General features: G+C 39.5%; 2 protein-coding genes across 2 annotated transcripts in view; one reads left to right on the forward strand and one right to left on the reverse strand.

The window, feature by feature from the left end:
* Positions 1 to 1,176: 1,176 nt before the first annotated feature.
* Positions 1,177 to 13,378, reverse strand: LOC145493898 (uncharacterized). The gene is made up of 12 exons (XM_081473374.1): positions 12,425 to 13,378; positions 11,660 to 11,824; positions 10,320 to 10,714; positions 9,707 to 9,929; positions 9,128 to 9,276; positions 7,808 to 7,890; positions 7,182 to 7,254; positions 3,980 to 4,074; positions 3,254 to 3,413; positions 2,922 to 2,990; positions 2,003 to 2,079; positions 1,177 to 1,529 (listed from the first exon to the last, which is right to left on the reverse strand). Exons 1-12 carry the CDS (start codon positions 13,149 to 13,151, stop codon positions 1,361 to 1,363), a joined length of 2,385 nt encoding a protein of 794 aa, XP_081329500.1. The 5' UTR covers positions 13,152 to 13,378; the 3' UTR covers positions 1,177 to 1,360.
* A 202-nt stretch (positions 13,379 to 13,580) lies between these two features.
* The window catches only part of LOC145493899 (glycogenin-1-like), an 11,453-nt gene continuing 941 nt past the window's right edge, over positions 13,581 to 24,092 (forward strand). The window contains exons 1-6 of the mRNA XM_081473375.1: positions 13,581 to 13,865; positions 15,325 to 15,662; positions 16,302 to 16,428; positions 16,864 to 17,047; positions 19,304 to 19,801; positions 22,364 to 24,092. The exon at positions 22,364 to 24,092 is cut by the window's right edge and continues 941 nt beyond it. Of these exons, the coding sequence (XP_081329501.1) occupies positions 13,708 to 13,865; positions 15,325 to 15,662; positions 16,302 to 16,428; positions 16,864 to 17,047; positions 19,304 to 19,801; positions 22,364 to 22,591 (1,533 nt within the window). The 5' untranslated portion in view covers positions 13,581 to 13,707 and the 3' untranslated portion in view covers positions 22,592 to 24,092. The remainder of the gene's footprint in view (positions 13,866 to 15,324; positions 15,663 to 16,301; positions 16,429 to 16,863; positions 17,048 to 19,303; positions 19,802 to 22,363) is intronic.

Here is a 24,092-nt window from a genome sequence, read left to right on the forward strand (position 1 = left end):
ATGTGTATTTGCTTGATCTTCTACTCAGAGCTCTCGGTCTTTTTGGTCAGTGGAGGCTGGGTACTCTGTGTAGAAGATAGCAAAATAACACTAGAAAACTGAGACGAGCAGAGGATCTGGGGAAGACTCTACTTCGAAAACATTACTTTTAAAACATGTGGAGTAGAAGGAAGTACAGTATCCTGCTAGCAGAGGTTTCTTTCTGGCAAGTCTTTTAGCATGTACGAAGTCGTTCGCGTCTCTTGTATTTCGCGTAGTCGGCTTGTTTACTTTCCCGAGAGAAACCTCTCACCTGACGATGTTTGCCCGCCTTCTTTTTTACGCGGGAAGAAATTACGAAGGTATATTCACCATTCAAAACAGAATATAACGCTTTCGACTGATAAGGAGTTAGACTCGATCGTACGATTCTCAAGAGCTTTTAAAGCCTTCTGGACTACTTCGTGGAAACATAAACGAGAAAGACCTTTTGCAGCCATCTTTCGACTTCACGCAGGCTCATTTTTGCACAGCAAATCAGTAAAACATAGATGCACATGAGTTGACAAACTCGTTTAAACCAGTTTTTACCCTGTTTGTCACGTGATCTACCTCTAAGAATGTGGAGGTATCTAAAGCGCATGCTCAACGGGAAATCACGATAAGCGGCTCGTGGCAGAAGTTTCTCTCGGGGAAGTAAACAAGCCGACTACGCGAAATACTAGAGACGCGAACGACTTCGTACATGTTAAAAGACTTGCCAGAAAGAAACCTCTGCTAGCTGGCTAGAGGTACAGTTGAACCCCGCTATTGCAGACTCGCAGGGGAAACGAAAAATAGTTCTAATACTAACCGACTGACGGGCAAATCCAAGGGAAATGGTTTTGAATTCGAAATAAAACGGGGGAAATAACCGGGTTCGAATTACCGGGGTACAACTAATTATATCAAAGCTCCCATAATCTACACGCTAACCTCTTCAGAGAATAACGTGTACGTTATCAAGTTTTATTGCCTAAAAGTAGTGTAAAGGCCCCTAAACTATCTCGGGGGCGTTAGCTATACGTTCACCTGGGCTCAAGGAACTGGCAATTACACGATCTTCCGTGCTTGTCGCTGGTATATGTTACACTTGAAAACTTGAAAACGTCACTCTGAACAAGCAGAAAACAAAGTCAACGATAGTACACCGTATATGAAAAAAATAATTTATTTGACGCAACTACGTCGTGCGTTGTCACTTTTTACCGCTCTTTAAATAAATATAACTATGTACAAGTCTTAATGGGACACGAAAATGCCTGAACTAGCAATCTAATAGTCGTCAACTAGTGGGGAGAAATACACGAAAGTTCTAGCGCCGACGTTGGAGAACTGGTACTTAGTTCACGATCACTGTTTTCTCCTGCTGACTGCTGGGAGATGATGCTTGTAGTCGAGCCTTCTTCCCGGCATTCTTTGCTCTCTGCAGGTGAAGCGGCAGAGGAATCTTGTCAAGTCGAGGGTAGTTAGGGAGGCGCATAGCATTCTGGGCACGATCTAAAACAATACTAAAGAAAATAAAAAGTGCGTTAGAGATTTTCATTAATAAAAGTCACGTTGTGTGTGAACAAAATAAGAAGACCGAGTGTGTTTGTTCTTCTTATTCTTTAGCTTGAACTTATTATGTTTATGTCTGTGCATCAGCTTTTGTCACTAGAAAAACCAGCCTATTACACGGCAATAGTCGTGTAACATCGGCAACACAGTCCTTCAAGCTGGTTTTCAGTCGAAGTCCCATATAAGGACAGCAAGCTAGATCAACCTCGTTCCTGGGAGGGAAAATGAGAGACCCTGGGAACTACGCCGCAAACTAGATACGACAACTGTTCTAGCAAAGATTTTGCCCATTGCTCGGTATACTACAACACGTTATGTTTAATTTAACTTTCTCGCAGTGGTTCTTGTTAATTGTCTGGTTTTTCGACACAAGTGACAAGCCCCATACTGCGACAATTGGCTCGACGATTACTTTAGGGCTTACTTTACAAACTGCTTCACTTCAGCAAGGTGCATCTCATGACTGTCTATACCGCTGGGTGGCTTTGCTTTCATGACAGCCTGAAAAAAAAAAAAACGAAAAAAAACCAAATAAATCCATTGTGACAAGATTACAACTCACACCTTAGTCGCTGCCATCATAGTTAGTAGAGGAGACTGGTTAGAAACTCGGCGAACTTCAAAGGACCAAAACAATAGCGGCGCTCTGATGTTGAACTGACCCGTCACGTGACACTGACCCTGCACACTCAAAACACGATGGCGGACACTACGAACGATCTCTACCTCTTCGGGGAAGATTTCGAAGCCATTTTGGATATCCTAGTCGTAGTCTCCTCTACTAACTATGCTGCCATAGCAAGCACAGTTGACGCCTTAAAGGAGCTTAGTGACGGTATTTGGAGTTATTTTATTACCTTTTAATTGAAGGAAACCTGAAACTACTAGTTTTCTAAGATAGAAAAACACTAAAGAGAAAATAATAATAATAATAATATTCCCAATACTCCTCTGACACGTTTGACGAAATCCCAACTGACAAACCTAATATTCGGGCTCGCTTAGCCTGCGTAGCAAGCGTTTCTGTGGAGTTCGGGAGCAAAGAATTACAGCGCGAAAAATGGCGAAAATCCCGTTCCTCGGTGTTTCTTTGCTCCCAAACCCCACGGAAACGCTTGCTACGCAAGCTAGGGCTCGCTAAACTTCGTTTCATTAAAAGGTGAGGCTTAAAAACAACCGAGGTCAATTAATGAACAAAATCCGAGGCCTGCTGGCTATCTATACCAGGCAACATAGGAATCCTGATATATTTTCTTAATATCCCGTTGTATCTACTATCTTGACGTGCGAGAAGACACCTCCAATTCAGTGCACAATTTTCAACATTTCAAATGAATCCATACCTTAAGTTTTGCTCCAACATTGAACCGGGCCGTATGTTTGCCGTGATTAAAAGTGAGAACAGTTTTATTCTGAAATAACAAAAACAGGGAATAGTTAGTACTGTGTAAATGGAAAGACGCCACACATTAGCTCCAAAATTAGCTTAAATTGTCGAAAACTTTGAAGGTAGGGAGAAGATTTTCGCGATTCCACCACTTTACAAACCTAAACGAGGGTAAATATTGCTTAGAATGACGTTTCAACAGAGTTTTATACCTCAAATTTCACAGAAAAATACTTTATGTATCGAAAGCATGGTCCTCGTAAGAAAACATTTGAAGTCACGACTTACCTGAGACAAACATCTGATTGACAGCTGTTTGGTAATCATGAACGTGATTGGTTGAAAGGGCGGAGCGTGCACGTGCTCTTTCAAATTATGCCAGAGCCACTTCTTTTTCTTAGCGCCGTTTTTATCCAGAAGAACTCCGAAAAATGGATTTAAAACGAGTCTAACGAAGAAGAGAAAGAGAGAGAAACAACATTCAGAGAGAAGCATGTTAGTTAAAGATAAGAGATGGAACAAAAATCCATTCGCCATTGCCACATCCCCCATAATACACATTGTTTGCCCTCCAAAATTCTGCATAACCTTTGTTTCCCATTTCTCCTGGATATCACAGTCGTCCCAAGAGAAACTGAAGACAATGCTTATGCAAACTTTTTGGGGGCAAACAAGGTGTATTATGGGGGATGTGGAAATGGCGAATGCGCTAAACGGCCAACGAAAGGAAAAAACCCTCCTCCAATCCTTTTATTTAATTATGAGGATTAAAATAAAGATTGTTAGATTATCCTCATGGCTCTCTTTTTCCTTTTCTCTTTATAATTATTGCTACATGCATCCTGTTGCTATTTTATATTCTGCCATCAAACTGCAATGAAATAATGAATATATTCGCACAAAACGACCACCATGGAAGGAATATTTTTTACAAAAGGAGGGGGCACATCGCAGGTTTTAAGCAAAACAGTTGGTCGAATAGTTCACCACCTTAACAAAAATATCTTTTAATACCTGACAGCTCCATTTCTAAAATAACAAGTTCCATGTCCGGATGGTTGGAATATTCCTAGCATCTGGGAAGGGTTTGATTCATTCTCTTCCTCGTCCTAAATCAAAACCAAGTGTTATTTTTAAGAATTATTTTCAACTTTTTCACATATCACATGGGATCGGAATATGTTACAGTCTGACTGAGATCAATTGAACTGTACTGATCACCATGAGTTCCTCTTCCGTGCTAAGGACACTCGAAACTAAAAGAATTTTAAAACTACCCGCAGCGACAAATAGGTCCCAAAGGTTTCTGTCAATGCAGAAAACAACGGGGAAGGTGACCTTCTGCAACTGACGCACTACGAGGAATTTGAAAACTTAGCTTAACCGATTAGGCGGCCTTCCGTCCACATAAATCCGTCACGCCAAAAACGGAGCTTTTCGAAAACGGTCTTCAAACCGGAGGAATTTGAAAACGCCAGCTTCCATTTTAGTGTGGACGGAAAACATTTTGAAAGCGAAGCTTTTCGTAAACGATGACGTCACCATAATCATCATATTACCCAGCCCCTACGTAGTGTGGACGGAAAACATTTGATGCATTTTCAGAGTGAAACCTCCGTTTTTAAATTCCTCTGGGTTAGTGTGGACGGGGCCTAAGAAAAAGGGTCGCTGTTAAGGAATGCAATACGTGTGTACACACTTGAACGATGGCAACAGCGAACAACATTCGTTTATTATGCGCTTCGTATATTCTCTAGCTATCTTGTTTGGCTTTAAAACTCAAGCATTTTGCAGAGAGAGATTAAATTGCGGTCATCGCTTAGGAAACGTTGTGATATTAAAGTTCTGCGTTTAAATAAACTGCACAAAAAACTTGTACGAGACATTACACCACTCAGCTCCTTCACGAAAAAAAAAAACTAAAATCTGAATACAACATAAAAGGTTTGCGTTTAGTCCCCATTACTCTGGAGCGCTTAAGTGATTTTTGAGTTTGGCCTTGTCCTTAATAGCGCATGCTAAACATTTGCAAGTGTTGCTATTTTGACTGGTCTGTTCCGCTGTGAATCTTGAATGATTTCCAACGCGAAGATATCTACACTCGCGTATTTCCTCGAACAACTTGGTCAGTTCCATCATGGAGAATTTATTGATGTCAGTTTTCTTCTTTTTTTCACTGATTGTTCCAAGCGAGTCTCGCAGTTTCTTCCACTGTCCTTTAGCTCTTTGGTGACCCTCGTCTCTCTCTGTTGTGCTGGTAGAACAACGAGAGTCTTCGCTTGTATGTGTTAAATCTCTCCTGTCGCCGTTTAGAATCTGTGTTTCTTTACTGCCTTGTCGGCTGGTCACTCTCTCTTCCGCGATATCAGGCATCGAATGCTGAACAAATTCGTCTTGAACATCATCTGTCACAGTTCTAACGTACGATCGATTTGCTAATGATGAATCATACTGTTGTTTTTCAACAGAACCAAACGCAGCCAAGTCACTCAACTTTCTAGATCTTCTTCTCTCTTTCTCTATTATTTCAAACGTTTCACGGGCTCTGTCCGCCTGTCTATGTTCGCTAATGCGTCGCTGTTTTTTGCTCTCTTGAAAGAACTGACTGCTATTCGCCAAAGTTATTACCGGGGGTAGAACTCGTGATTTGGACTTCTTCTTTCGCTTGGAGCCTTTCTTTTGTTCCGATGCGATCTCTGGTAATTTAAGTGGGTAGTTGACCTCGGGAGACCTATTTCTATGAGCGGCTGCTAAAGTCACTGGAGAAACAGCTTTCACTAAGGTGACGCGCCTTTTTCGTTGTTTATTCTCCTCTTCCTGTGCGTCGGTATGTCTTGTGCTTTGCGCTTGAGACGATTGATCAAAAAGCATCGCTGGAACAAGATTCTGCTTCGCTCGAAGAAACTTTTCTTGTTTCAGAGACCATGTATTAAAACTTCTCCTCCGTTCACGTTGAATCGTATTCATGGTTGTCCTTAGATCAGTCTCTTTGCTTCTGTTGATACTCACTGCTCGTCGAAGCGAGTTGCTAACCTTCTCAAGTGGATCTCTCAACTCGTTGTTCATATTTTTTCCTGTTTCTTTCAGACACTGCAAATGTCACATATCTCCTTTGTTAGACCAAGTGTTTTCAAATATCGTTTTTCACCACTGTTCAGTACAGAACTAACAAGTTGATTAAGTTTCCTAAACTATGCGATCAGAGCCGCGATTAAGCGACTTAGGAATTAAAGCTTTTTATTAAAATTTGTCATCTCAGATCAGTTTTCGTATTTGTATAGCTGGTGCTGAGCAAACAGTGGTCTTTTCTTAACATTTTCCTGTCACTCAGGAGAATTAAAACTAAAACTATGGAAGATTAAAAAGTACAACCCAACTTAGAGCCGATAATCGCGCCGATAGCTAAAACAAAAGGATTTTCCTATTAAAGTTTAACAATGATTTTCGGGATTTCTGAAATTAAATTAATAGTGTTATTTTCCATTTGTCCACAGCAAAATATTAATTTTTTGTACTCACGTACACAGACAGATATTCAGGAAAATTACACTAATCGTAAACATGAACAAAGAAAAGTGTTTTTGCATACCAATACAAGGCGCTGTGACACTTCGTTTAGACAATGCAATTTGCTTAAACGCTGAGGTTTGGAAGACAGGAAGTACGGTTTTTATAAGTCTATTTTGATTGGTAGATTTCCCTTGAAAACAGTTATTAAATTTATTGCACGAAAGAAGGTTTGTTGAATGACAAATTACGTGACAAGGAAGCGCTAAAGAATATATTTTGGACTGCTTAGAAACTCAAGAAAAACAAAAACTTAAAGAAGCTTGAAACCGAATGATCGGCCACTTTTCGCTAAAGGAATTTTGCCAATAACATCGGTTTTCCTAGCGACCTCTAAGTCTTTGTTGCTTTCCCCTTTCGTTTACACCTTGTATTATCCCCTTCTTACTTCCAAGAGTGCGGAGTCATCGACCAACCTCGTTCCCGGGCTCGCTCTCTCTCTCTTTTGCCACCGTTGATGGTGGTTGAGTCATCGACATGCGTGTCACGTGTCTTCGTTGACGCGCGAAATTTTCCGGCCGCTACTAAAACTGCGGGCTCATTGCTCGTTCCAAATTCGTTGCTATGCAACGAAACTCGAGTAACAAAACTAAAACTTTGTTCTTTACAGCTTCTGCACCCAGTGACTGAGATAAATACGTATACTTACATCAAATACTATGTATGTAAACTTTCCCTTTTCGGTAGCAGTTATCATCACAGCAATGTTACCGCTTGGGTAACTGAGATATGAAGTTAAGAAAGAATCCATGTGATGAATGGACACCAAGGCTGTATGAAAGGCAATGCTGAGTGAAACCCCTATGCAACATACTTTTTCAAACCATGTAACTTTCAGGGTGTACACCTCTGACTATTAACACCCCTCCCCTCTGCTTAAAGTTCTCAACCAGATTTTGACAAGCTAAGAGAATCACAGCCCCCTTCTATTGTCTGTGTTGTTTTAGATCTTACATTCAAAGCCTTACAGTTACTCAGTTGAAAGCAATAGCATCTCGGTGAACCTTGACTTTTAAATATTTTTCCAAAAGCAGGTACAGGGGAGGGGTACGCCTGCTCCCCCTCCGGCTTTTCATGCCAATTGCTAAGACCCCTCCCCCTGATTTCCTGTTTCCATCCCTGAATTTCTCGAGTTTCAAATGAACATAAAGACAGCCACAAAATCCAAGAGCATTTTGTAAGACTTGGTATCTGATATACTTGTCTGGCCAACTGTACACTTGAGTTTCACATTAAACAGAAAATTGCCACCCTTAAAGTTTCACAAAAGGATACTAGCAGCTTCCAGTGCCATCTGGGAGCAGCAAAAGAAATCTTCTTTTGTTTTCATAAAATCTCTCCAGGAATGCTTGCTTCCTCTGTAAGGGAATTTCAACAAGGTAAACCATAAAGGTAGGGGTAGCGACCCAATGGTTAGTGTGCTGGCCCAGGTTGTTCGAAAGGTGGATAACGCTATCCACCAAATAAATGATTCACTATCCAGTGGATAGTGTGGTTTGTTTCTTTAATACTCATCCACTGCATAACGATTTATCTGGTGGATAGCTTTATCCAGCCTTGGAACCCCCCCCCCCCCCCGACAAGGGGAGGGGTACTCCCAGAAAAAATTGCTGGGGGTGTGTGGCCCACTTCCCAAAACCCTTACCCTATTTACGACTAAAATCTGCAATTTTTCTTTTCACTATTAATGACCAGGCCAAAAATTTGATCCCCTACTTGTGACCATAGTGGCCGACACAGTTGCCCTAGACATAATTTTTGAAGGGCTTTTGTTTATGGTCTTATTGATAATGATGAAAGAGTAGCTTCTTCTAAAACACATACCCAATTCAAAACTAGAGTACCAAAACCATACCCTAATTAAGAGCAAAATAGCCAAATCGATACCCTATTTATGGTCAAAATGGCTGAAAAACCAAACTCTTTGGGGCCGCACATACCATACCTATATACCCCCCCCCCTCCCTGGGGCACAACCAGGGCCAAGACTCTGGACAGAGTGGTCTGGTTTTGAGCCCTACTCAGGGTCATCGAGTTGTGTTCTAGGGTAAGACACTTTACTCTGACAATGCCTCTCTTCACCCATGTGTTTTAAAAAAGTAACGACAAATTTTAATGCTGGGGTTAACCGTGTGATGGACTAGCATCCTATTCAGGGTAGAGTAGAAATTTCCTAGTCAGTTCATGTTATAGAAACCAGAGAAAAAGAGAGGCCTGATGGGCCACTGAGCTCGAAGGTAGACGTCACCTTTTAAATCAATAAATTTTGGTCAAAAACTTCCCCACTGTTTGTAGAACACTGTCTGTCTGAGAAGCAGTAAAAGGATGGTGAATAAATCTTACACTAAAGAATTTAACCTTTCCGGAATTCAGTAAGTTTTGGACAAGCCGTGGTTGTTCGAAGGCTGGATAATGCCATCCACCGGATAAATCACCATCCACTGGATGAGTGCTAACAAAACAAACCATGCTATATACAGGATAGTGATTTATCCATAGGATAGCATTAACCACCTTTCAAACAACCTGGGCCAGGTGTCTAAAGAAATTGTAGGGAAACAGAAACTCAAAAAGTGATTATGTAAGTGCACTTACCAGTTGAAGGGGATTCACTTCAATCACAAACGGGTCGTGAATTTGTTCATCATCTGTCAGTGATGGTGACGGAGGACGCACAGTCCAGCCTTCCTCCATACACTTTGTAGATGCTAATGAGTATGTGATGGTCTTCATTTGACGTGTTACTAAGTAAAAAACAGAATAAAACAGTTGTTATTTAATGTGCTGAGGACTCTTTTATAGAATGATTGTATAAAGATTAGTTGGCTTTTCACAATGAAAATCTTAAAGAAATGAGGAAAACCTTGGCCTTTTTTTTTTTGTTTTTTTTTTGGGGGGGGGGGTCAATAAATATTTTGTTCAAAAGGTTTCTATTTTCAGGATTTTGCTTACGCTGAAAAGGGTTAAACTTAGATTTGGATATGACTTTGCATTTAGAAAACTTCACACTGAAAAAATGTAAGGGCAAAATTACTAACAAATCAAACAGAACTTTGCAGCCTAAGATGTAAATGACACGAAGCTCTTATAATCATAGTCCTCATGGCTCAAATCAAAGGTCTTTGAATACAACATTAACTTAAAACTGAGTGGGGTCAGTTCTGTGGTACTTACATGCGTAGAAATTGGTTGGGTTAGCTCCAGCTGCCCTTTGTCTCTCCATTTCCCGTTCCCTTGCTCGTTCTGCTGCTCTTTCCTTTGCAGCTCTTCTCGCAGCTTTGGTTCCATAGGGTGGGTGGGGCTTTATATCAATCATTTCGTCCACCAAATGAGCTTTGTCTGTTCTCTGCGCTAACTCAAATTTTATCAAGCGTTCATATTGAGGACAGCAGTAAAGCTGAAGAAAAGATTAAGTAGAAGTCAATTTTAACAATCTTGTTTAGAAGTCCAGCAATTGCTGTTTTATAGTGACCTGTCGTGACTGAGAAATAAAAATAATCAACATTGAACAACAACGACAACATGAAACCAGTCATTCAAGGTATACACTGAGTCTTGACTATCCGTTACAAAGACTGGCCAAGAAAAGTTTAGAAGTGATCAATAATCTCTTAACAGGACAGAAGTTTCATGTAACTATACTGACAGCTGAAATTTTTCTCATTGTTCCTCGCTACCTTCATCATCATTATTGATAATAAATAAAATTAAAAAAAAAAAAAAGAAATGATTATTATCATTTTTAGTGAAAGCAACTCATTTTCAATTCATTAAAACAACTCATTACCTGATCTGGAGTAAGTCTTTCCAACTCATCCAAGGTTGGAAATGGCAGTACTTCCTGTTGACAAAACATGCATGGTCCACTAGAACTGCTCATCTTTAACATCTCATTTTTGGCAAGCTCTTGTCTATCTTGAACTTCTTCATTTGATAGCGGAGGGTTCTGTGACTCTTTCATGTACTGAAGGATTGCTGGAGGTCCAATACTTGGTAACAGATATTCCTGTTCAAGGTCATAATCTTCATATTCTTCTGAACTGCTAGCTGAGTCCGGCTCAACTGTGGGTGGTCGAAATAGAATGTCTTCTCCCTTGGGAGTTCGCGGTAATGAAGACACCACAGATTGACGAGATCTAGGGACACCGCCTGATGACTTTGATTTGCTTCTTCCTGTACTTCCTAATATGTAAGGAGCAAGGAAATTAGTTCTTTCTCTGATCCAGTTCTCAATCAGACTTAAAGCATAGATGACTGACAAGGCGTGCACTTGACTCCAGTTTCTGAAGATTGCAGTGACCAACAGCATTTCCACTCCCCTCTGGATGGGGTACTGAAGTCAAGCATTTAATTAGCCAATATGCAGTTAAACAGCTGGGTTAAGGGAGGGACTGTCAGAGTTTAGTTTCTTGCCTAAAATACAACACAATGGGTGCTTTCCATTATGCCAAACTGACCGGTCAGAGATCAGTTGGAATACCCAAGAAAAATGGAACAACATTTTACAATTAAACTGGGCCAACAAATACAAATGGTTCTTGCCATTTTTTTATTCCTTTTCCAAATTCCCTAATTAGGACAAAGTTCAACCGGTTTGTCAAAAATGGAACAGCGAATTTCGGTCGAAATATTCTGACTGAAATAAGTGGACCACCTCCAGAGGTGATCCCAAATATTCTAGTTGGAAGAAACCAAAACAGACCTTTCCATTTGAGTTCCAACCAAAATTTTCGGAATCTTTGGCATAATGGAAAACACCCAATGACCCAGGCCAGTGCTTAAACCCAGACATCTGGATTCAGAGTCTACAAGACCCAACGTTTTAGTGGATACTGGAGAACGGTCATTACCAGGAACCTGACAAATATTCTGGGTATAACCTCTGACAGCCAAGAAAAACCTATCCAGGGGTATAGCAATACTCCAAGTCATCAAGTGCTACAGTAAAGGGAGTTATAGTAGACTGCAGGTTCTATTTAGGCAGATGGCTCATCTAATCATTAGGAAGGTTTGGACTTAAACTTTGCTTCAGGTAACCCAATGATCTGTATGTGTTTTGAGTAGATTATCATTAATTTTATTATTAAAAATAAAAATTTGTACATGTGTACACCCTTATTTTCACACCTTCTTCTACTCCATTGTGGCTCTGTTTCACCTCATGTCCTTCTTCTACATCTGGTAGGGGTACAGTGTCTTCATCTTTCATCTGTCCCTTATCACTGCTTACCGAAGCTCTTCTTCCTGGTACTGATTTCCTTCTTCGTCTTTTGACCGAGCCATGGCTGTTTGCTAAAAGATAGTATTTTCGGGAATGAATTCTGTGTGGTCTGCATCATTGAACAAGTTTATTGTATTGAATAATAATTTCCTTGAGAACTTGAGTGGAGGTGGGAGACAATAGTGAAGGAATGAAAACTCAAAGCATATTATGCTGTTTTCTGTTACTACAAGTATCTGACCCATGTCTTACAATGCAGGAGACCACTATGGACATGCCTAGCAAAAAAATAATCATCTGAGCTTCATCCTCTTTTTTCACTTTTGAACATTTTACACCATGCCACTCCTAGCATGCTCCTGAAAAATGTGTGAGACTCTCCTGTTTATGCTAAGGACTACTGCTGTACTCAGCACTATACCAAGTTGTGAGGGTTAATGCTTTCTCTTCTGTCAAACAGCGCAGGGAGACTCCCATATAAAAAAAGACGGGGGGTGCTTGTTGTACCTTTAGGGGTAAAAAAAGCAGGTTTGGTACTTCTTCGGGTGTTTGGCCTAAAATGGTTCTTTTCAAAATTTCCGATGAGCACCCCTGTCATTTTTATATGGAGTGCCCCCCGGGGGTAAACTATCGGCACTGATCCAGGCAGTGTCACAAAACGGTAACATTACCTGATGGTGATTTTGGTACTTCTCTAGAAAGTTTTGTGTCTGTTCTCTCAGCCCAGTCAGGCTTAGATCTATGTGAAATTTCTTGATACAACTCCATATCTTTCAGCCAACTCCATTCTGTTTGAGTAGATATTGACACTACCTCTATAGTTGTATTCTCAGCATGAGATATAAAACTTCTCTCTTTTTGCAGCAAATGATCCTCTTCAGAATCTTGAAAACAAACCTCTCGCCTATTTGTTCTTTCTCCTACAGATGATGATGAACTTACAGATGACGGCCTACTTGTAGATGAGTCTTTCTTAAAGAAAGACATTTCTTGTGGTACCGTCTCGTTTTTAACAGCTGCCCTTTCAGACACTGCATGCTTGTCCAATAATAATTGTTCATTTTCAGTCTTTTTCTCTCCTTGTAAATCAGATTTATTTGTTTCTTGGGTTTCTTCGACAGTATTTGTTTCAATATCACATGCAGCTATCAACATTCCACGTATCCCAGATTGTGGAGGGGAACCTGAAATTTTATTTCTGGGGTTAATAATACCTCTGGCTGCCATGTCGGCCGAGAGCTGTTCTGGGCTAACTTGTGTTTCTTCACAGAAAACGTCGTCTTTCAATGGACATGGTTCTGGAGAGCTAGTTCGGCTTATTACCGAAGAAGCGCTGGAATCCGGTCGTGGTATTTGCTCTTCTCCTGGGACCTTTTCATTATTGTTGTTTTCACTCATTTTTGCCAGCTGAGTTCAGGAATTCAAGTTGATTGTACAAGAAAGTCCGTGTTAAACTGTGCTGAGTACGACATGGGTGCTGGCCTGTTTATCTGGAATAAAAAAAAAAACATCCCAGCTTTTACTTTTCCACTAGCCGGGTTCCCTTAACTTTGGCAGAATGCCGGCAAAAAATAACCGAAGAAGTGAAAGAGTCAACTTCACAAGGCCAAACATCAATGAAGTCAAGTTTGGTTGCTACGAGTACCGAGCCTCGATTCAGAATTGCAAAGATATTACTATCTAGGGTAGTGGCAAAACTCGGAAATCTCCGGAGATACTTCAGGGCACGTTCGTCTTTTTCCGGCTTAGAAATGGTTCTGCTGCCTCCCTACTGGGGGACTGAAAGTTACTTTCTAGAGTGGACAGAAAAAAGGCGCATCGGTTACTGCCGGTTGGCCAAACAGATCATTGTAGAGTCATGTGCAAGTTAATGTGCGGTTGTCATTTGTAGGAAGTGAAACTCGTCGAATTATCAATATTTCTTCCTTCTTCCTGTTTGTCAAGAAGCCTCTAAATGCCTGGAGAGGTCGTTGAGGACGAGGCTTTCGTCAGCCTGGTCACCAACAACAGTTACTCTAATGGCGCGCTTGTTCTGGGCTACTCCCTTCGACGTGTCAACACCACGAGAAAGTTGGTTCTTCTCGTGGCAAAAGAAGTTCTGGAACCAACCAGGTGAAAAACTGCTATTGCTACAAGCTTATAATATCGCTCTTCTACAGTATACAAGGTTTTGTACCGATAATGTATTCGTATTTCTCGTAAACTTAATATTATTTTCGTTAACTTTGCGTCATTCGAGTCTATGTGTAAGCGTGATATATAAAAGGTCGATAGTTCGTTACAGCACTGTTCTGAGATTTTCGTTTCTCTTTCGATGCAGTGATACCAAAGTTTTATCAAATTAACTGCTTCTCAATCAAACAGAGTATTATGCAACGGATGAATTTTATTAGTTACACCCGCTGGATTTGAGACAAATTGTTTGCCATGTGCCTGCAGGGAGACATTTGTCCCATTCACTACTCGATGGGGATCGCATTTTTTACGCATTTTTCTTTGTAAGTGAACAGTGTGTCACTTAGAATTAAATTTAGTATACTTTTCTGCCTTTCAAAGCGGAAAGGTCACAAAATCCGAAGTCTATCATTATTAGTGCCCAAAAAACTTTTCTGCCAATGCAAATTATAAAGTGAGTTGTAATAGTGGCTGTGACATTTGCGCAATCAAATCAAAGTTGAATGAAGTTATTGAAAAATCTGTTCCACGATTGCATGATTTCAACATCTACTTGAAATTTTGTTTTGGATCATCACTTGGTAAAATAATACCTGTACGTAATATGTTCAATAACAAAAACTGAGCTGACTCTAATCTGATGATTTTGCAATGCTGTCAATATTTTTCTGCCACTAATTAGGATCCTGTGTTAATTGGCGGGTGGAGACAAAACACACTTTATAGTGTGAAAATTGAAGTGGATTCAGGATGCCAGCCACTCTTGCTCTCTCCAATCCACTGAAAGAAAAAAAGACAGGAAGGGCTGAAAATCATAATAAAATGTTCAGGTTCCCCTCTTTTTAACCTGCTTGAGTGCCTATATGACGACTCAGGGCATCATGATTTTTGGCCCTCAGGTGCTTATATGATGTGCTGAGTATGTCAAGATTTGAAGAGATTTAGTCAAACTCCTGGCACACCAGAAACAACACTTACTTTTATTGGCACCTGAGATTCTTAGGAGGTTTTTTGAGGGACTGCTAATTTCCCATTACTGTGACATCTTATGGATATCAAGTTACGTCAGCCTCGGCAAAATTAACCACACTGAGAGACACTTTTATGACCGTTCAGAAAATGCATACATGTCCATAGTTGAAGCAAGAAAGCCTATGGCATGTGAAGGCTTTTACTAGACACCCATTTTCAATGAAAATGATGTGGGACACAGCCTACACAATGGTTGAGCACTCAAGGGGTTAAGAAAGAAAAAATTGTTACCTCTCCAGTCAGGGCCCTTCCCCTTTCCCCTAGGCATTGGATCTACCAAGCTGCTTTGTATTTGATAAGTGGATATCCACAGTCTGGTTGAGTTCTAAGAACAATATTCACTCATCACACCCTTTTGTTTCAGAGAACGACTTGCTCGAGTATGGGATCACTTGGAAATCGTGGATTTACTTGATAGCGGTGATACCACAAATTTGGCACTTTTAACAAGACCCGAGCTTGGTATAACATTCACAAAAATCCACTGCTGGAATTTGACCCAGTATAGAAAATGTGTTTTCCTAGATGCTGATACTCTAGTCATTCAGAACTGTGATGAACTCTTTGAGAGAGATGAGCTCTCTGCAGTGCCTGACATTGGTTGGCCTGACTGTTTTAATTCTGGTGTATTTGTGTTTGAGCCATCCAGAGCAACCTATGAAGCTCTCTTGGAATATGCTGTACAGAATGGTAGTTTTGATGGTAAGAACTGCTTGGCTCAGGGCCGGGGCGGGAGGGGTGGGTCTCCCTTATGTGGGCTATATAGGTATGTGCGGCCCCAAAGGGTATCGTTTAATATTAGCTGTTTTGGTCTGAAAATAGGCATAGATTTTGACCTTTTAGGTCTGAAATAGGGTGTGCTTTTAATTCTGGCTTGGCATTGGGTATTTTGTTTAAAGGAACTTTTTTTTTTCTGCATTAATATGGCAAATTTGTAGCCTTTCTCCAGTGTCTACACAAAAGGAAGCCATTTCTGGTTAGCCGCAGTCACCTATGAATTAAAGTTGTGTACTAATTTTAGAAATCTGAAATGCGGTATCCATTTTTGGCTCAAGGCTGAAATAAGGTACTGGAAAATCACAGATTTTGGTTTGAAATAGTAAGGGTTTCAAGGTTAGGGCTGCACACCCCACCAAAAACTTTGAGGAGTACCTTGCCTGGGCTGCATAACCAATAGGTCACATTGGGTCTGGTAAACCCACTGCAGATTCTATGTAAAACCTCTTTCACCAGACCACTTGCATTTATCACAGTTTATCCACATGTACAGCACTTCTCTGAGCTGTAGAGGAGCAGAAATGATTCTAAATAAACTGTTCTCTTGTTTTTAATTAATGCCAGGTGGAGATCAAGGCCTTCTAAATTCATTCTTCAGTAACTGGAGAACAGCAGACATATCCCGGCACCTGTCATTCATCTACAACATGAATTCAAATGCCAGTTATACTTATGCACCAGCTTTTCAACAGTAAGGAACATTCTATTTTGAATGGCTTGTTAATGACTGCTTCCTGTAGAATCAACACCTTTCGTCTCTCTCCATGTGATCTCTCCAGGTGACATCCAGACAGAAAATCCAATATCAGGGAAATAATACTACATACACTATAATGAGCAAAATAGTGGTTCCTCTGATTTAAAATAGGCCAAATGTTTTAGAATTGACTGTTGGACAGTCTTCTAAAAAATACAGGAACAGTTCCATATACATTAGAATATCGATGAAGAAGCCAGGCAAAGTGCTGTTCACAGCTGGTCAGTCAGCCTGGTGGCCGGCCCTGAAGGAAACCCTGTGACCAGCGGCCTCACATATTCCCTGGAGAGAGCATCAATAGGAACTACGGTAGGCTACTTTTGCTGTGTTAGAGGAGATTAACATTTTCAAATGAACTTTCCTTGGCAGGTTTGGAAGAGATGTGAAAATAGTTCATTTCATCGGTCCCCTTAAGCCTTGGCATTACACATACAACACTGAAACTGGTAGAGTATACACACCATCAGTAAGCCAAGGCTACATTCCTCACGAGCGAACCTTCCTACAACTGTGGTGGGATATCTATGTCACATTTGTACGGCCTGAAATGAGGGTAGGTAAAATTGTTTAACCACTATTTGATGAAAGATTCCTTTTTCTTGTTAAAAATTTTGTACTCTACAATTTCCTGGTAGGGTTCTCCGTACTGAATGCATATTTCTTTGGGACAATACTAGAAATGATGCATTTAAATTACATACTTTAAGAATGCTGTGGGTTTAACCATAACATAATCTTTATGGGTACTTGAGAAAAAAATTGTCCTCCTTGTAAACAAATAGACAGATTTGGCTAACATGTTTACATTGTTTTTGCCATCCAATTCAGATCATGTGATGAGTCATTTGGGAGGTTACAACTGCTCTGTTTGCAATCAGTTGCATGTGGCAAATTGCACAATTGTAACCTCCCAGATAACATGGTCTGAATTGAGTGGCAACAAGGATGTACAATGTAAACATGTCAGCCAAATCCATCTATTGCTACCTCTACATTGGACTTTTGTGTATATTTTGGTCCTTGTTAATTATGTCATGATTTGTTCCTATGAAGGAAATGGTTAGACAACTAGTCATAAGATTGTGTCTTCACATTGTGTCTTCTTAAGTTTGTGTCAACCTTGTAGGTTTGCATATTCAACTCCTTGAACCCAGGAGGTTAATTGAATAACCATCTTAGTTTTGTTGCTATTTAATATGGGCATTCTGTATAATAGCAAAATTAATATTATCCTTTAGTTTCGCTAGTTGGCACAACATTGCTAGACAGCTTTTGACATAAAAGTTAACTTAACAATGTACTTCTTTAATTGAATTTTAAAATTAAGTCAAGCTTGTACAAGTAACACCACAGTGTGACACATTTCCAAAACTAGGCGTAAAGTAATGAACTTTCTAGTGCTAGCTCTGTCTTCAAGTAATTTATTGTTTTGTGGTTGATTAGTTGTTACATCTTCAAGTAGAGACTGTTATACAAGGCCAGTGCTGTTTGTAGATTTTAACAATCCATTAGTATTGTTCAAAATGGAATGCCTAAAATGTGTGGACTAATGTTGACTTATTGTGAGTAAATAGATAATGATAAGCAAATTATATTGTTAACACCAGCTATTAAATATTGATCACTTTTAATCTTCTTTGTAGAGTTAATTCTGGGTGAGCCATGTGTTGGTAGTGGTATTGGTTTGTTGTTTGACAGAAATTTTCCATTCTATCAATTGTTTTTTGCAATTATCACTGAATGATTGTTGATGTTAGTACTAGCTAGTTACTCACAAGTACCTCTTAGAGAATGTTTGATCAGCTAGCATTGTCCCTCAGATGTTACCAAAGTAAATGTGGTTCTTTATATATTATAGGGTGTTTTTTGTGTGGGTCCTTGTTAGGGTTTTTTCTTTCTAGGAGGGGGGGGGGGTGATTTATGGTATCATTTCTTTTGTAAGCTTAGGGGAGACTATGCATTGGTATGAAGGTTTTAATTATCTTTTGGGTGACTCTCGTAATTGGAATATGATCTTTGCTTGGAGAGTGGGGTTATATATATCTAATCAATATTTCTGGGATGATTACTTAGTATACAAGTTTACACTGGTAGACAGAGGAGTTCAGGTAGCACAGTTGTTGGATTCAAATACACTGTAGTTATTAAAGTTCTAGATGTGTGGATAAGTTGTCTTAAGCGCATCCACAACTGTAGAACAGGTGGTGTTATTGCTCTCTGTGACAGTATGATCAATGTACAGAAGTATCTCCCAGAGGCAATATTTTGTTGCTTTTGAGGGGAGTTTGTTTCCCTTTTGTCGTCACAATAAGGCTAGAACATTCAGGATATTAAGGCGGTGTATCTCTTAACTTGGTGAGGGGCTTCCATTAAGGATAAATGAAAGAAAGATGAAACAAGGCAAGACATTTCTTCATACATGTTTGCCAAGAAGGTTGTTCAACAGTTATTCCTTGCCAAAACATTAGACTGCATGGTCATTTCATGATGATATAAATCTCAGACTGTTTACTTGCTTTTGGTTGGCATTTGGGAATACATTATTGCTAGCAGTGCTGCAAGAACTATGCAGACTTTTGACTTGTCGTGACAGTCTCTGTTTTACTTACAAGCACTTGGTCAATTTAAGTGTTGTAGTGCAATTAGCTGTAGAGTGAGGTAGATCAAAGCAGTGTACATGCAATGCACCTCACTCGCCTGATGCATGCTGCACATCTTACATATACTTGCTTCTTACATATCATGGCTGTTATCATTACCATGCTTCCAACAGGTTTACTCAGGAACATGTTTTCCTTGTCTTGCATAGCAATGCCATGGTGACCGAGGTGACGACTCTTCACCCAGTGATCATTTCCAGCCTGCACCTTACTTCCCTCCTGAGCAGCATTTTGAACATGCACCTTACATACCCCCTCCTCAACAGTTTCACCACCCATCTCCACCACCACCCCCACAGTATGAACCACCATGTCACCCTCCACCTCAACACCATGAACACCACCAACACCACCATCCTCCCCAACAACATCATGAACACCATCACCATCACCCTCCCCCTCAACACCATGAACACCATTACCATCACCATCAACCTCCCCCACAACATCATGAACACCACCATCACCCACCCCCACAACATCATGAGCCACAGCATCACCACCCACCCCCACAGCACCATGAACCACAGCACCACCATCTGCCACCTGAGCACTATAAACCCCCACCCCCACCCCCACCTCACAGCTGGCCAGTGGAGACATCACAAGTTTACTCTGACCATCAAGAGGCTCCAGATTTTAAAAATGTAGGCATCATTATTTTGTACAGTTTGTCCTGCATGTTTGGTGCATTCTGTAATGTTGTTTCTTTGTTATTTTTTGTAATATTTAATTTTGTTTTGATTTTGTATTGATTTTATTAAGGATTTAATTTTAATTTGTTAATTTTTTTCATATCTTCCTCCACTGCAACTACTTCTTGACCAGCAGCTAAGAAAAACAAATTTCCCAAGCAACCTGGCTCATGTGCTTTTAAACATCCGTTTACAACTACTGCGATGTTAAAGCTACTAATTAAAAATAGAATTCTGGAAATAAGCCAGGGTGGGCTTGTTTTTGTTTGGAAAAGTTTAATGGAGTTTTGAGAAAGACCCTCCTTTTAGGAGGGCTGGTATATGATCAGAGGGCATTGTGCAATTAAAAAATGGTATCAGATTTGGAAACTGATTTTGAATCTGAAAAATGTTATAATGTTGCAAATTTAAGATTACTGTAAGGTTATTATATGTTGTAACAAAATGACAATGCTGGTAGATAGATATCAAGGGTCTCACAACATTTAGTACTTAGTGATATTGAAGACAATACAAGGGATGTTATCAGAAGAAGTATGTCTTATTAACTGCGCGGCCATGGGCCGAGCGCGGTTCTAGGTTTACCCGTGGTTTATTTTTTTTTTTTTTTTTTGTCGGTGACCAGACGCAGATCACCGCTCGGCCAAACTTTGAGTCACGCAACGTGTGATGTTTTTCCGCCAGAAGCTGTTAAAACATAAATACACGGACAATTTTATGGATATTGTTTTCTTTTTTGTGGGTAAAATATATTTTCTTTTCGTTTTATCAAAGCGTTGGATTTAAAGGGAATAATAAATACGCTGAAAAAAGGTATTATGTCAGCCATGGAATGCGCTGACGTTGCAGCTTTCACTTTCGCTACGTGACAGATAAGATCGTGTTTACTTTGCAAGTTTATTTCGGTAGAAGCGACGGTCATTAATTTATTTGTAATTTTGCGAGTATTTCTTGTGGGTTTTAGGCAAATGAAGTAAATCCTTTGACTATTTCATCGCAGTGAGTTCATAGATCGGAAGGAAAATTAAATATTTGCAAGCCAGGCAAAGAATGTGTCAGAACGTGCAAAGACTACGTCATTGATAGGGAAATAACCACCATACTAAAGATAGCCGTAGATAACGCAATTCTTGAATTATGTGACTCGTGTGACTTCTTTGCTAACCCTTAACTCAAGGGAAAATAACAATTAAATTTAATCGTGACTTTAAAGAAAGAAAGCGGTTTGTAATAGTGTTCATATCTTCATGCCCATACATATCCCGAAGAAAGTTCCAGATTAAGACTATTACGTCATCGGAGATGTCACAACGGCTACGACTGATGGTGTGATAATAGAGTTTGTGTTGATCAAGTGCTGTGATGTCTACAGTAATCAACGAATCATCAAAGATTGCTTTGGAATATGCACTGCGTTGCGACTGTAGTACTAAGAAAACAGTTAAATTTTAAAAGCGCGGTTATAAGATCTAACAGATCTTCTTGTTTTTTAAGAACATGAAATCAATGGCCTTTTGTTTTGGTGGTTTATTTTTGTAAGGATTTTTGCACTGGATACTCCAGAATCATCTCATATTTAAGTTTATGGTATATTGGAAAACATTTGTGTGCTGACAGAAACATGGGTAGGATTTTTTGTTTACAGCAAGACTTCAATGTTGGGCAAACATTTATTGGTTAGATTGTCACAGCAGACCTACAGGATAATCCTGTCTCCAAGAGAGACAGGAGAATTATTCATATTTATATTTGAGGATAAGTTAAATTTCCTGTGTTGATCAAACCAAAGCCGTCAGCTGAATAATGCAATAAATTCTTTGCTACTGAGACAAGAGAAAAACCAATTAATGTCCGCGTGAAGTGTCTGACTGACTGAAGTATTAAATTTACAAATTCAATATAGTAGTACTGCAGCCATTACTTGGTGACTTTAAGGATAATAACGACTACTGATCAGCAGCTTATTTCTCCTTAAACTGTCGACTGACATTGACCACTCTGGGACAGTTGTTATTCAAATTGAAATTCTCTCAACCCATACCAAAGTGTGCAGATGAACTATGATAAAAAAAATTCCCCATAAACAGAAAGCACTTTAATTTTAAATTCCTGAAATAAGGTTGAAAGTCAGTCCCTGATTAAGAAGAAACTGTAGAATTATTCAAGTAACTAAAACATCGTAACAAGGCATTTAGTAATAATGAATTTTCCTCAATGAATATTTTCTATTACAAGATTTTACACTGATGTTAGGTGGTTGGTTAAGCAGGGGAAGCCACTATTGATGTAATGTGAAAATAACTAATGAATATGCTTTTGCAGGTTTTCAATTTTTTTCAAAGTTATACATGTCCATTGCTGGCTCCTCTCAGAAATGTTGAAGTCAAGGAGCATTTCATGTGAAAAATGCATAATGTAATGTTGCATGTTTTGGTTTCACTCTTAGCTGAAGGATTATTTCATTCTTGAAGTACATCCATAGCAATTAGTTCAATATTTTCTTCATATTTTCAGGAATCAGATGTCGAGGGAATAGACGTTGGGATAGCTGATATGTACATTGATGATCCCATTGCAGAAATAACCCCAGCGCTTCAAGATCTTGCACATCAGCAAGCCTGGGAAAATGGCGAGATAGATTACAGAGGCAGAGACAAGTTTGAAAACATCCAAAAAAGAATTGAGGAGTTTATTGGGGTGTTAAGGGATCCTACAGATATGCCCACTTTCTTGGTGTTTTAAACAATGTTATTGTCATTGAATGAGCTGTTATATTCCAACAGAAATAATGCCCTTTGGATTTCAAGGAGCTTGTAAACAAAATAATTATGAATTTAATGAGACAAGTGAAAGGGTATAAACAGGCTCCTGCATATGCAAATTATGATTTTTAGAATTCAGCTGTGAGAGAGCGAGGGAGAGGAAGAGAAAGGAGAAGCCATATTGATGATTATTTAGCCCAAAAGAATAGAACGGATTTCAATTATTGAATGTCGTAAAACCAAAACCACACTAATTACTTACCAATTAGACTACTTGGCCAGTATTAAACTGTAGTAAAACCAAAATAAAATACCCAAAGTAACTGCCTGATTACTTTCGATCACTCAATTGAAAACAGGTCTGATGGAAACTATGATCAATTGATGTGCTTTGACTTTTCCTCTAACTCCACATGCCCTAAAGAATACTGGTCAGAAGTCCTTTTGACCTCCAAAATACAAAACTTAACATGTCTTAACCACCTGCCCCTTTCCCCACACACTAAAATAGAAATGCTTGGTAGGTTTTCTTTCAGTGTCTCCCAATTCTCTCCTTTCTCTCTTCCCTCCAGACATCTTTCCAGTTGTGTATCAAGCATTTGTCCAAGAGAGTACTACATTGTAATGATATGTTGGTGTAAATGCAGCATCTGTTTTGCTGCTCACTATTTTTGTGACCAATTTTCAGCAATTTTCTCTTGGTTTTCCAAGCCTCTCAACCAAACATTAGTTGTACAAACTATTATGTGCTACCCACTTAAGATAAAGTTTGATTGATTGATTGATTGATTGATTGAAACAACTGACTGTGCAGTTTTTCTTTTATTTTTATTACCTTTTTAGAGGCTTTGATATGTCTTCAAACTTTGAATTGCTGTAAGTTGTGTATTTTGTGGTGCATATTCTGTGTCACTATGTGATCATCTTCATGTAGCAATTTAGAAACATATTAATTGAAAATTGGTCACACTATTTAATAGTCTGTAGATTTTTTATAGTGTCCTAGTGACATTGAAGAGTTGCCATTCATGGCTTATGCTCAAGTGAGAGCAGTAGTACTAAGTTGAGTGGAACTCTGATTTCGCAGACCTCGGAAGGAAACAAGAATTGGTGTGAGTAATTGGGAGTTTGAGATCCTGGAGGCAAATATACTGTGAAACTAATCCAAGATGTTTGGGTTGAGTTATCAAAGGGTTCAAGAAATTGAGAGTGTGAGAAATTGGTATTCTACTGTAGTTATGTAACAATTAAGTGACTATGTTCAAAGTGCTTGCAATTAGCTGTGTTGCCAGGTTAGTTCATTACAGTAAGCGTTGCAAGCTCTTGGACTGTTTCTTAACATAGATGTATAGTGGTAGCTCTAAGGCCAGCTAGGAAGGTACAACTTTGCTGCATGTGACAAGCAGGCATTAAGGGAACAATGCCATGATATTTTAAGCCATTTTTGATTACTTTTAAATTGAGGGAAATCTCAATATAAT

The sequence above is a fragment of the Orbicella franksi genome, chromosome 7 (assembly GCF_964199315.1).
Source record: "Orbicella franksi chromosome 7, jaOrbFran1.1, whole genome shotgun sequence".
Classification (NCBI taxonomy): domain Eukaryota; kingdom Metazoa; phylum Cnidaria; class Anthozoa; order Scleractinia; family Merulinidae; genus Orbicella; species Orbicella franksi.